The 15441-nt window shown below is 31.5% G+C and overlaps 1 protein-coding gene across 6 annotated transcripts in view; it reads right to left on the reverse strand.

The window, feature by feature from the left end:
• Positions 1-1508: 1508 nt before the first annotated feature.
• Positions 1509-15441, reverse strand: part of Gfrl (Glial cell line-derived neurotrophic family receptor-like) — a 294550-nt gene continuing 280617 nt past the window's right edge. For all 6 annotated transcript variants that reach the window (XM_083054292.1, XM_083054331.1, XM_083054325.1 and 3 more), the window contains one exon: positions 1509-5506. In XM_083054292.1, coding sequence (XP_082910418.1) covers positions 5288-5506 — 219 coding nt within the window. In that variant the 3' untranslated portion in view covers positions 1509-5287. The remainder of the gene's footprint in view (positions 5507-15441) is intronic.

Raw genomic sequence — 15441 nt, forward strand, 5'->3', positions numbered from 1 at the left:
CAAGCGAAGATTTACTTCAAATCCGGCATGATTTCGAATGCACGTTTTATTAATTAAAATATGCAAACGCGATATCACACAAATGTGCGAAATTAATTGATATATATGACATTTCTATGGAAAATAATTAATGAAAGCACGTTATTAAATACACCGAATTAATATAGTAGGCATTAAATTAACGAAGATATAATTCAAGAACAACAAAGTATGTAATTTGCATTTCTATCAAGTGTCATATTAAACAAATTGAATTGAACTCCTGTGTTAAATTTTTTATATATGCATTAATTGGGCATGCATATCAATTGGATTTAACATGATTTAACATGATTCGCAATATAACAATTATTTACGGCACAAATTCGAGACGTTTATGCGTGCATTCGTTTGATATTATCACGTCATATTTTCGCATTTCGGATTGAAAGAGGACTCTCTCAATCTTGATCCTTCAACCTTGATCCACTTCTTGCGAGATTATCGCATTTGGTCCATGTCTTCGAGATTGATCGAAATTGAGAAACTTATCTTATGTCTCTCGATCGATTTTTCCCGAAGAGTCCATCTCGTCGCCGCTGAAACGATTAACCTCGCCGCTTTTTAACTAGTCAACATATATTCTTGCTACGTGCGTGTATGTATAACGTGACATTAACATCTGCTGTCTCTTTGAGCGATGTGCCCGCGGTTCCTAAACTTTATACATTATTGCTTTTCCACGTCGCGCACGCACAATCTACCCTGCGCTCTTTTTCCTCAATAGAATATTTATTTTCTGTTTCGTTAAAGAATAAGTTATTAGTCAAAAATCAATAAATACATCGAATAAAAATCAGTTAAACTATTAAACTATTATACTTCTGAGTATATTCCTCGTTTTATTGTACATCTAAAATGAAAATATTAATTTCTATTTGTTTCATATGTGTATCGCAAATTTACAAATAGCACGGACTTAAAATTAACTAAAAATTGATGCAAACTGTTTTAATGTTACGCTTATACATAAACTGTGAGTATATACATCAGTTTTCAATTAATTTTACGTCTCAAAGTAGAAAGTTGTTGATACTAAAGCAGAATACGAAATAATAAAACTTCAATATTCATGTTTATGTAATTATTTTGTCGTTCGTTTTATAATATCACTTACGTTATATATTTCTAATATAATATATAACGGGGATAATGGGGAAGAGAGCGCAGAAAATAAAATTGGCTCGCGCACAAACGCACTCTCGCATTTCGCACGCAGGACTCCGACAAAAAAGACGCAACATTACATTCGCGCCTAAGATCGACGAATGCCACCTAATTGAATTACCATATATTATAACTTGTCGTCTTATTCGTACTTGTCGTCCATGTACAAACAATATGACAGCCAGAGCGCGTCGGCTGTCCGCCTTTATTTCTCGCTTTACCTATATATTTATATTTATATATGTATATGCACTTACATAATATGTATTTATAGAGTATATCGTACGCATAGAAGGGCTCTATTTATTTGCCGTATTGTTCCTGCCGCTACATTGTCTAGCGAGTTTCCGTTAGTTAACTCCGGAGGGTCACATGAATTCGCCTGAAGTTTCAGCGCAATTATAATCCTCGGGATTCCATCTGACGGATTCTCATTACTTTGTTCGGATGGCGAAAGTCGCAAGGATAACGAAAGTCCTCGTAATAATCGTTTCATTCGTTGCATTTTGATCGACTTTTCGTGTATAATCCGTTTCCATTTTCAGAGATTTATTCTTTTCATTTATTGATTACAATTCTTTTAATAAAAATAGAAAGACAAATAATTAATAGATAATTATATAGAAAACGGACATTTTTAAACAAAAGTAAAAGAAATTATAAAATTAAAACAATATTTTTATACGATTGAGATAAGAAAGAGAATGAGATTTAAAATATGATTAACAATATGTATTTTCACTTTTATAATTAGTTGAGCATTTGAGTATAAAAAATAAATTATTATATATAATAAGATGTAATTTGTGTAATAATTTTTTAGTGCAATTAAAAAGCGAATAAATGTTTTTTAAAAAAATCTTATTTGAAATTTTATCATTAATATTCAGCTACTCAACTTCTATGATTTACATCAATGATAAATAAATCTTGATGCATTTAGAATTGTATTAAGATTAAATACATTTAACAGTTTTTGTTACTTAAAATTAAATTAAAAATAAATTAATGATAAAAAATTCAGATTATTTTCGAGAGATTCTTGAAATGCACTAAACTCATTATATTATCGTGCCGTCTGAAAAAGAGCGTAATAGTAATGACGAATCCGTCGCAGGAAGGGATAATTATTGGAATCTTGGGGATTATTAATTGTCGGTATCGAGATTATGATCAAGCCAGTGGAAGGACTTCTCCAGGCTGCTGAATAATTCCAGTTTGTGAATTTCTGAGTAATTTGTAAATGTCAAGCATTCGCCTACCGTTTACAAGTTTTCCGCTTCGTATCCTTCTCTCGTCATTCAAGCTGACAAATCGACCGTTTATACAGAATACCCATAGTCCCACAGTCACGAACTATTGACATTGCGCGTCGTAATTACGGAGACGCGATGTGAAGCGACTCGAGGCGTCGTTTCGCATTGATATTTGTCGCTCTTCTCTGTGTCATCGACTGATAAAATAATCAATGACACAAATACAACAGATAAAAGAGCGAAGAGAATAAAAGTATACCCACATTATGAATAATTCTCATATCGTTCGGATGTTCAACGAATAAATTAATTTTTTTGTTAGAAGTGAGAAAAAAATTATGTCTACTTTTCAATGATATGGTTGCTTTTATTCTAAATATAATAAATCAATAAGTCATATATTAGATTTGTATCAAATTTGATTTTTAATAAAAATATAAGTAGAATATATTCGAGAATTTATATAACAATGTAGTAAGACGAGAGATATTAATAATTATCAGTTTTTGAGGCCATCTTTTATTAGCTAAAAATCTGATTGGATTTGCCTTTTTTAAATATGGGACACCTATACTTTTCTAATGATATTTATTTATAAATGCGACTCGAAATAATGCAGATAATAAAAAAATAAAGAAATTATTTTTGTTACGATCGATTCGATGCGAAATACACATTGCACATCGACGCGAGGAAACTTGAAAACGAGCGGGCCACGATCGACTTTTCTCGTTCGATCGTATTTTTAGCCTACCTCTATTACACACCTTTTTTTTATACTTATGTTACTATCAACAATCTACATTTATCTATACACTCGAGCCTCTCGCGACCGCTCACCGCAGATGCACGTGTGGTTTCAGGTTTAGGTTTCAACTTTAACAAACACCTAATGGTCCAGTACGGGAGGAGATTTGCGTTGCTTGGCCATTATAATTATACAGTAGATCAGTGCTTAGCCATTTATACAGACTGCATCTCTCGGGCTACGATCGATTTATTATACACGCGTCATATTTCTAGTTCCGAACGATCCCGAATCGCGCTCACCGTTCTTCTATCTCGATTTCTTCTCTCTTGGACGTTCCTCGCGCAAGGCTAATTTCAAAACTATAATTTTTTTTTATTTATTTTACTTATCGATTTTTTTTTATATTCCTGTATTCTTTTCGATTAACTTGTTGAGATTGTTACCTGATCGATTGCAATAAAAGTGCAATGCTGACTTCGTGCGAAATGTTTGGCTTTCGTTTACACTAACATTGCGATATGATATCAACAATTATATAATCGCGAAAGTTTTTAACATTTAAAAATAAATACTTCAAGTATATATGTATATGTAATATTCTTCAACAATTTGCAACAAAGTATTTTATTCGTAGTTATATCCGCAAACTCTGCGTTAATTGATCTACCTCAACATGATTCTAACAAGTGTAATATTTCTGCCAATTGAGATTAGGCATCGAGGAAAACTTTTATTCTATATACATTTTATATAGAATATATATCATTTTTATACCTATAGCTAACTTTATGTGTTAAAACGCAAAAATTTCGATTATTTAGTTTATTTTTCTCAATGTTTTCCAATGCTTGCATATCTCATCAATTATTCTTCACTAATCATTCGCTTGCAAATCACCGTGTAACCAAACATCATCAGCACCGCGCACGATTGTTAATGCTTGTGATGCAACTCGTGTCGAAGTTACGTCGGTTGCATGTCGATCGCGCGACAATCTCGTCACAAGACACTTCTGACGGCGAATTACATACCAAACGCGTAAAATGAAAATACGGTCGGCCGATGATTCCCATTTGATTTCGCGCATTCGACATATGTATTTCGTGTCAATCTTGTTCTCGTATCAAACTCGATCTCAAAGCGATGCCAATTGTCGAGAGCATCATCGATCATTCGTCGCTAACCCTTCGAATACCGTAATAGCACTACCTTCTATACAGATTATCCACTATAGTATTTTTATCCAGAAGGAGTTATTATGTATTAGCATCCGTATTAAATGTTTTCAAAATGCTGCAACTTGCAATAAATATTTTGTAAAAGTATTTGTGTAAATTATCAATTTTCTCTAATATGCATTATGAAAATAAGACAATTCTAAAATCGCAATTATATGTATATTGGCAACTTTAGTGCAATTTTAAACATGTGCAGCTTTTTCATAGTGTATCCTAATATTCTTTATATAATTATATAGTAAAGAGAGAAAGTGTATATAAATAAATAAATAAATAAATAAATAAATAAGATAAAATAAAAAAAAAAAATAGACAAGAATATGCTGAAAATAAGAACATTTCTCTTTGCAAATTTAGCATCTTGTGTCTTTTAAGGAAAATAATTTTCCATATGAAAGTTCAACGTTAATTAAAAATTATTGCACGTTTCAGTATTAAATTCGGAATCATTCAGATCGTGGCAGTAAAAGGGTTAAGGATGAAGTTCGAGAAGGCTGCGTATCGAGGTACAATAACAAAAATACCATTAAACATTAATATATATTTAATAATATCTTGAACGGCGCGATGAGCGATTCGTGATCGGCAAAAAACGTGCAGAGATCGTCGTGCAGATCTGTCGATTAATCCATACAATATATAGATCTGCACGGCGATCGAGGAGAAGGAAAATAACTCTTCTCTTCGTTGATCTATGGCCTTCAAGGCCACGAGTCCTCCTTCGTCCGGATGGACTCCGCTGTCAGACTCGCCGTGATCGTGTGCGCGCGACACGTGGCGATCCTTCGCGAGGGAGACGTTCGATATAAATTTTTTACGGTGTCCCGGTGTCCCTGTCACGAACCGAAGAGACACGTCGAACCGAAAAGGCCGACTGTCAGTAGAACGACGAGAAGCGCTGACGATGACCTGAAGACAGCCGCCTCGTTAGTATACGGCATTTTTACCTCGACCTCGGCCATCTTAAAGATCGAGAGCAGCGGATGCGTGTGCACTTCGTGGTGCTTGTTGTTGATCTTGTCACTGAGATCTTGCATCATTGACGCGCACTCCTCCTGAAAATCGAGCATCTCAATCAGTGCGTTTATAGAAAAGTTTAGTTCAAAGCAATATTAATTGAAAGCAGATTTTATTTTAAGAAAATTTTAACTTCTAGCACTTATTAAATATTTAATAATCATATATTATTATAATAATATTTTTGCTTGATATCTAATGTTCCAGTATGATTATAAATTCGATGATAAAAAATGAAGAATGATTTTTTCAGTAATTTTATTTCATTATCAATGTTGTCATTTTGACTTTCTGTTTATGTATTAAATTAATCAGAATCGATTAGATTTGTGTTTACGAAAAGGTATCTTGCTTAAAAGAAATGTACAGATAAAAGAAGCAAAAACAGTTATGGTATTATAAAATCTAGATCGTTATACAATGATCCAAATAAATTCTCTCCGCGAAAGTATGATCTGCGCAAAAAACACACGTATTTTCCGCTTCACTATCGATAGTTGTTCTTACAGAATTCGAGTTTCTCTCGAATACGATTTAACGACCGTCGAATGTATCCCTTCCCCATTTTCTTCATTCCCTACCTTCTACCAGACCGAATTCGGCATCGATTTCCATTTTCAACCCTCTCCCGCTCACCCTCCAAGCGCAATCCTTGTTCCCCGTCCCCAAAATTACCCTCGGCTCGTTGAATCTTTAATTTCCGGCGTAGAAATCCGTGAGGCTGGGAGCGATTTTTGGTGATATCTTTCTGGTGCGCCACGTGGCCCGACCAGATTTCTCGTCGCCGGCGTTTCGTCCGCTCGTTTCGCGCCGAGCGAGATTTTCAATGAGATTAAATTCCGCGTGGAAGCTGGAATCTTGCGCGAATAACTTCGCCGTGACGAGCCGGCGTAGCTTACAACGTGGAATAAAACTTTCGACGAATTCAACGGATGATATCTTTGGTGTTTGAAAAAAAAAAAACATGTTGATGATTTATTTAATTTGTATATATGTAGGTTTTTAAAAACAATCTCAATTAAAAATATACACTCTTAACTTGATTATATATTTTTTTATTTCAACGTAAACTGATTTTAATAGTGATTTTATGATCTTAATATTGTCAAAAGAATTTTTATCTTCTTTTCATTTAGATAATTTTTATAATTGCGACGATATATCTGATTTTCACATATTAATATAGATAGATTTCTGAAATTCACGTAGTGATTATTTGTATGTACTTCAAAAGTATACCTACAAGTATTTTGTAGGATACTTGTGATATGTCGCGCGGTATGCGACAGTAAAGATATTGCGCACATTGCGGCGTATCCGTATTCGGTAATTAACCCGCAGCGCGCGAGAAACTCGGGACTACAATTAGCACGAGCCAATACGTAAAATGAATTATTGCACTGGGCTTTTGTCCAGCCAGTGTTTGGGTCATTACTGCTTCGCGCAATTCCATTCAATTAGCTTAAAAACCTGGCCAGACACATCCTCGCTATGTTTCACGGTTCCTTTTTGTCTACAGCTAGTAAAATGGCAAGCATGATCGCATAAAAATATAAAGAGAATTAAGTTAGAATTTATAAATAATTTAAATCAGCGGTATACAAATCTTTAAAAACATTTTTTCAACTCTCGATTACTTTTCAAAATTTAATCTGCTATATTAAATGCTATAATTTTATTAAAAATGTGTGTAAGAGAAAGAAATAAACATTTTAAATATTATGAAAAAATAAAAAGAGTGTAGTAATTATAGTTAATACAGTAATTTATAATTCATTTTTGGAAATTATAACTCTGCAAAGAATTTCAATACACAGACTAGCTCATTATTTAAAAGTTCTGCGTTGTATAATTTGTGGATTTAATGGAATGGTCGAGTATGTGAAAGTCGCTGGTTATACTTATTTTAGTTTTTGATACATTATCATAATTTTGTTACGACGAGAAGTCAGAGAAGCTTTTAATTGCTACGTGTGTGTTCTGTTTCTCTGCCAGAATAATCCAGCTTTGAATGCAAATGTGCTGCGTGGCGTTTTTTTCCATCGGGATTATCTGGCAGATTCGCAACAGTATTGTATGCTGCGGATATGTAACTCCTACTTTTTTACCTCGCGGATTGTACTGCTTATCTCTCGCTGTGCTTTAACATCAGCCGACACGTGCTTAATTTTTTCCCTGGATAATATTTTATTTAATTCTACCTCAGAGCACACTCGCACACACAGACACACACATCCACACAAAATAATACATATATAATATACATAAAATAATCTTCTGCGAAATTCTTTCTCATTTGTTTCTTTAGCGAAAAATCAGTCCCCGCAGTAGAAATGCCAAATAATCCAACAGAGATTTTAATAAAGTTGAATAAACCCAAACCATTTTTAAAATTCAAATTAGATAATTTTACAGAGAGAATTTCTGTTGAATTATTCTTGGTTAAATCAATTAATAGGGACATTTAATAAAGAAGATTTTACTTTGCATAACGATAATAATTCTATTGGATGTATGTTCTTTTAATTAATAAACCCTTTTAAATAATAAATATATAAAAAGTATATGATATTTTAAACGTTTTCACATTGCATAACAGATATTTTCTGACTTTTAAATTTTTCTTTATGCAATCGTTAGCTATGGCTCAATAATTTTTTCTTCAAAAAAAAATATTTTTAATATAATAATTTGCCTTACCGAAATAATTAATGCTAATCGAAGTAATCAAATCGATTGTGAGTTGCCGCGATTTTATGCTGAATGTAACATTCCGCTGTTTACGCTGGGTTGTTTAACGTTATGCTTTAATTAATACCGAGCCGTGCCACACGACGAAATTCACCGGCAGCTCGATGGCTGTTCTAATTTACGCTCTCTTGTATTATGCGGTACGTGCCTCTTCTACCATATTAATCCATGGTTAGAAGTACATCCGTATTACGTCGCGTTCCGAAATTGCGTTCTGAAATAATTTCGCTTTAAAGGCAGATACGCGCTAATACAATTATTCGGATATTTGCGAATGCATGAATAAATATATACAGGAAAAGCTAATAAATTATTTACATAAATATCTAATTTTAGAAAGTCTGCTACGAATAATGTTGAATTTATCCACAAAGGATCCGCAGTGTAAGCGATCCTAAGCGGCTTAGAAATGAAAATTATTAAGACCACGTTTAACGATCGTTAGTAGAAATAATTTTCAGTAAATTGTTATTAAAGCTATTTTTCGTCAAATAATTTGTACTTTAATAAATTTGCAGAATCAAGATTAAGAGTGTAATCGATATTTTGAAACATAATGAATTCAATAAATTTTAATACACAAAATTTTAAAAATTGCATTTATAATTGTTTTATAATTTTTATAATTGTCAATAAAACAGTTATTTCTATACTTGTAGATTGTTAAACATTATGTATAATACAGTAAAAATATTAAAAAGTAGTAATCAAAAAATTAATCGCAGAATTACTTTTACTAGTGGTACGAGTCAAAATTAGTCAGCCATTTTGAGGTAGAATAAATCAAGATTCAACAATATGTAATTAAAGACGAAACTTTATGTAACATTCTAATTTACGAATTTATTACAAAAAAAAAAGTTTTAAAAAAATCAAATTTTTCGTTTCTAGTAGTATAATTCAAAATTAGGCCTATTTCAAGTAGTATAAATCAAGATTAAACAATGTTAATTTTTAAATGGAACTATTAATTTTGTGTAATATATTAGTCTAAAAATTTATTAGAGAGCAAAATAACAGATTTTAAAAGATAAAAATCTTACTTTATGTTCAGTAGTACAGTTTAAAATTAATCAGACTTTTTGAAGTAGTATAAATCAAGATTTAACAGTATATAATTATAAACGAAACTTTATGTGACATATTAATTTATGAATTTATCACACAGAAAAAAAGTTTTATGAAATAATCAAATTTTTCGTTACTAGTAGTATAATTCAAAATTATTTGGCCTATTTCAAGTAGTGTAAATCAAGATTAAACAGTGCTAATTTTTAAATGAAATTATTAATTATGTGTAATATATTTGTCTAAAAATCTATTATAGAGCAAAATAACAGATTAAAAAAAATAAAAATACAGGTTAAAATTAGTCAGACTTTTTGAAGTAGTATGAATCGAGATTCAACAGTATATAATTATAAAAGACACTTTATGTGACATACTAATTTATGAATTTATCACACAGAAAAGAAAAGTTTTAAGAAATAATCAAATTTTTCGTTCCTAATGGTATAATTCAAAATTATTCGACTTATTTCAAGTAGTATAAATCAAGATTAAACAGTGCTAACTTTTAAATGAAATTATTAATTATGTGTAATATATTTGTTCAAGAATGTATTAGAGATCAAAATAACAGATTTTAATAAATAAAAATCTAACTTTATATTCAGGAATTCAGTTTAAAATTAGTCAGACTTTTTAAAGTAGTATGAATCGAGATTCAACAGTATATAATTATAAAAGACACTTTATGTGACATACAATTTATGAATTTATCACACAGAAAAGAAAGGTTTTAAGAAATAATCAAATTTTTCGTTCCTAGTGGTATAATTCAAAATTAGTCGGCCTATTTCAAGTAATGTGAATCGATTAAACAGTGCTAATTTTTATATGGACCTATTAATTATATATAATATATTAGTCTAAGAATCTATTATAGAGCAAAATAACAGATTTTAGGAAATAAAAATTTAACTTTATGATCAGTAGTACAGTTTAAAATTAGTCAGACTTTTTGAAGTAGTATGAATCGAGATTTAACAGTATATAACTATAAACAATATTTTATATGTAACATATTAATTTATGAATTTATTACACGGAAAAAAATAAAAGATTTTAAGAAATAACCAAATTTTTCGTTCGTAGTGGTATAATTCAAAATTAGTTGGCCTATTTCAAGTAGTATAAATCACGATTAAACAGTGCTAATTGTTAAATGAAATTATTAATTATGTGTAATATATTAGTCTAAGAATGTATTAGAAAGCAAAATAACAGACTTTAAGAAATTAAAATATAACTTTATGTTTAGTAGTACAGTTTAAAATTAGTCAGACTTTTTAAAGTATAGTATGAATAGAGATTCAACAGTATATAATTATAAACGATACTTTGTGACATACTAATTTATAAATTTATTACACAGAGAAAAAGGTCTTATGAAATAATCAAACTTTTCGTTCCTAGTGGTATAATTCAAAATTAGTCGGTCTATTTCAAGTAGTGTAAATGAAGATTAAACAGTGTTAATTTTTAAATTAAACTATTAATTATGTGTAATATATTAGTCTAAAAATTTATTAGAGAGCTAAATAACAGATTTTAAGAAATTAAAATTTAACTTTATATTCAGTAGTACAGTTTAAAATTAGTCAGACTTTTTCCAAGTAGTATAAACTGAGATTAAGCAGCAGTAATCGTACTTATCTTAGCAGGAAACTGTTCAATAGCTCCAAAGAAATGTCGCGGAGCTAAAGTGTAGCACTAAGACTCGAGCATGATCGTGCAGTTCCCTACAAAGGACGATCTCAATTCGCGATCACCGGAAACTAATGGTTCTCCTTACAACTGGCGGCGTCACGGGATCGGCCATTTATCCCCGCGTGAATGAAGACAGGTGCAAGATGCAGTGCACCGGCAGGTGCAACTGCAGCTGACGATGGGGCAGGTACTATTATCTCTTCCGTCAGAAGGAATCCCTTATTAATGGTCGGCTAATTGGATTTCTGAACGTAGGAGTGATTACGTCAAAACGTGGCGTCCTGCATGTTGACAGGAAAGGGAGGAAGAGATGTAAAATATACAGGGTGTCTCAGCTTTCTCAGATTTTCTCTCTGTTACAAATTCTTTAATTAATTTAGATTTAAAAGTAATTAATTTTAAGCAAACAAAATTTTTTTAATCAAATAAACAGTTAAAAAAAATTAAATACTCTTAATTTAAATTGTAATAATATACAAAAAAAATAATAGCTTATATTTTCTGCTTATCTTTTTTTAATTCTAAACTGTATTATTTTCTATAATATATATTATTCGGAGATTTATTACAAAAAAATTAATATTTTAAATAAAATATTAATTGGAAAAGTACGATATCCAAATTTTCCTTAAACAACAATCAGCACATATGTCGAGAAAATAAAGTGAATTTTGGAACACTCAGTATACAGCTAACAGCAGATAGATCTATCGTACAACAGCGATCTCTCCATTGGCCCTTGCATCTCGTCCGATAGCCTCCCTTTCAATCGGGCAAATGCATTCGATATCGGGGAACGCTTGTACCTGTCGTCCCTCAAAGATGATTCGTAATTGCAACTTACAATGATGAAACAATGGCATTGATATATAATACGCGAGAATACAGAGTTCGTGTGTGATTGACAGCACGATAAGGCTACTTGTAAATGGATAATAGATGATTATAACAGAATAATTGTGTTATAATTTGTAAGGAATAAATGTGGAACGAATAATCGGTTTCTCCCTCGAAATCGTATTTCTTTTTTACATAATAACGGAAAATTCAAATATGTAATATTTTCATAGTATTTCTCAAAAATTTCTCTTTCTGTAATATTTCTCTCAAACATTTTTATATCAGTTAATTCATTTTTTAATAATATCACACTATTTTAAAATATTTTGTATGTAAGTACATTGCACCCATTATATATGTGTGCGTACATCTTTTTATCTTTCGGCGATTTCTTAATATTATTCATAATACTTTTTATAAATAATTATATATATATATATATATACATATATATAATTATGTTAAATAAATTGTTATTAATGTGCTAGTGTAAAAAAATGTCCTGAAAAATTATAATTTTAAGAAGCAGGTTTTTGGAGTAATAAAATTTCGCAACATAATTTTTTGACATTAAAAATAACGACATATGCTAAGTCGTGCGATTACATCGGTTTCGTGCTTTGAAATTTTTCGACGCCTAAAGTCGCCGCCGAGAGGAGAAAAATTGCCGTCGCGAGTTAGTCGCCAATAAAAATTTCGCCGTTAAAGAATCCAGGCGCGCTTTCGCGTGGCCACTTAATCAATAACGACGTCGAGAAGTCCGCTCGACGTTGCTCGTTAGGAAGGGACGTAAAAAAAGTACGGAGGGCCGTACAAGCAAAATCCGCCGGGATAAGAACGGCTAAGAGTCACCGAGAAGGGAAGAGGGACAGAGAACGAAAAAAAAAGATTTTCGAAGAGAGGGAGTAACGACATGCAACGCACACTGGCTTTATAACACGTAAAGGCTTGCGGAAAGCGGGCTCGTCACGCAATGCAAATGAGCATAACGCTCGCGAAAAGCGATAGCGGCTTCTCCCTTCGGCAGGTGCACGTCGGAGTCCTTTAGTTTTAAGAATATCAAGTTATCTCTCGGCTATAAGCGCCGGAAAATTATGAAACCAAAGTACAATAGAGTCTCTCTGTGACGGGAAACTCTGTAGTTTGTCACAATATTATTCTATTTTTTTTATAAATATACTTAACAATTATTATTTATAAATGCACTTAACAATTATTATTTATAAATGTACTTAACAATTATTATTTATATATATATATGTATTATTAATTCTTAGATTTTTTATCCTACGGCGTAGTGATTTATGAGAATGTCTGTGTAGTAATTTTTATTTTTTAATTTCGTATAATTTAATATTATTTTCCATTGTGTATAAATTTACGATTTTGTTAAGTGTTTTCTTACAATTTTGCGTATCCGTGCGCATCCGAGTAAGTGTATATAAAATTCTGTGAGAAAATCCTTAGTTTTAAGAACATTAGAAATATATCCTACTCTACTTCGTTTAATGTTGGCGCATGAAAAAAACCCTCGACACTCACGCGTTAAAGAGCTCGTCCTCTTTTCTTGCCACAGGATGCATCGTTAACGGGATCTCCGTTCATATTTCATCCCCCGTGTATCTCATCGAAGCGAGCAGGGACTTCAACTATCTCACTATTTTTCCGCGTCTGTCCTTGCTCGAGGGTGCAAACCTTGACTTCAGCTCTCTTGAACTGATCTTTCCCTCTCTTCTTATTATCTTCCTTTTGTTCTTTCTGCGAGCGGTCTTCGCTCGGTCGAGTAATCGCCAGATTTGGCAGATCTTAAATCTCTTGCACGTGACGCTAATCGTCATCCGATTTAAAAGCCCTTTCCTGTTCGTCCTTCAAAGGGCTAAAAGGGAGTAAAAGGATTTGCTGCGGCTTGTAAGGTTAGCCGAATTGTTGACAACTCGTTCTAGGTCATCATAATATATTCTAGCAGTCCATGACAATACAAAAAGAAAAAAAGAAAAAGTTTTATTCTTCCTCGACGTCAGTGCAAAACGCTTACGATCAATATGGGTAATTTCGTACCACTGATATAGTTCCTTCCTTTTTTCCCTTTTTTTCATCCATCTTAATTCCGAGCACGTACTGTTATGAATTATTAAAGTACAAGGAAGGAAGAGTTTTTTTACGAGACTTACTTATTCATACATCTTGAATATTGACATTTGATATTTTTGGCGAGATTTCTGTGATGACTGATTTCAAAGCCAACAAATTGATTGCAATTGAAAAAAGACGCGAAACATTGTTATTAAAAAAAAATTGAATATACATAATGCTCCAAATTTTTCATTTATTGATTAATTCTTTATCTAATTAATATTAATAAAAGAAGATATATTTTGTTACATTGTTAATTACATCAAAATTATGATGTAATGGAAGGAAATATCTAAAATATTAAACGTAATATATTTTAGCTACTTTTATTAATAATACGCAAATGGGACCTTTTCTTTAATTAATCAATTTAAATCCACACTGTCATGCCAACTGATATACGCACTATTAGCACGTTATACATGAGTCACATGTGACTCATTCGATGCTTTCGTGTACGTTCATAAAAGCATATGAAATTCATTCAATTAAACATTGCAAAAAATATAGAATTATGCAACATGCATATGTGATTGTTACCGAGATTTCTGTTCTAAAAAGAATCGAATGTCGTAAAATTATCTGGATGAATTTAGTAGAAACTGCAGTTTGGAAAATCACTTGATTTGTTTCTCTCTCACTGCCACATTAGTAACATTATTGTTTATATGAACTGTCGTCGTTATCGTAAGTGTTTGCAGCACATTAATGTTGATGATCGGATATTCGGGATATTCGAATATCAGGATTATATGCAAAACTCGGGGGATGTAACGTTCAATTATGGCTTGCATGGCGTATGTTACGCTGCGGAGCTGCGTGAATTTTGTATAAAGTTGCATAATGAGCGTTATCGGCTTTGCCGATGTTTCGACCAAAGAAAGCGTCCGTGAATAACAGGATTTGCGAAGGATCGCGATCGAATGATCAAGGTCGCCACAAGTTAAGTCGCCATATTCGCTTGCAAAATGCAAATCTTCACTCACCAACGCGAGCAGATACTTGGCATATACATCAAATATTTAATTTAAAATAAATATATTAATATATTTTCAAAATTATATAATAATAACTTAGATAATATTAGAAGATTGGAAAAGATTAAAATTTTAGAAAAAAATAATATTCAAGAAAAAAAAACAGAAAATCTTGATATATTCTTTCTCAATTGAAGATAATAATTTCTTAATTTAATTAAATTAATTAAATTATTTATGTAATAACAAAAGAGAGAATTGGCTCTGCAATATAAAATTATCAAAAAATCGAGCTAATAAAAGCCAAAGCAAAGGTAATTGTGACGCAATGTCATTATTATATGTAATTATATATAATAATTTTACAATAATCAATGACAGTATAATGAATTTATACGTTTTGGTTCCTCTTTGTGGTTTATCTTTTGTAAAAATAAATTGTATGTATATGATAAAAAAATCAATCGGAAATATATTAAAAGAAGTTCGCTTAATCATAT

The sequence above is a fragment of the Prenolepis imparis genome, unplaced genomic scaffold, assembly GCF_030444845.1.
Source record: "Prenolepis imparis isolate NDT839.2.m4 unplaced genomic scaffold, iyPreImpa1.0 SCAF_1, whole genome shotgun sequence".
Classification (NCBI taxonomy): Eukaryota; Metazoa; Arthropoda; class Insecta; order Hymenoptera; family Formicidae; genus Prenolepis; species Prenolepis imparis.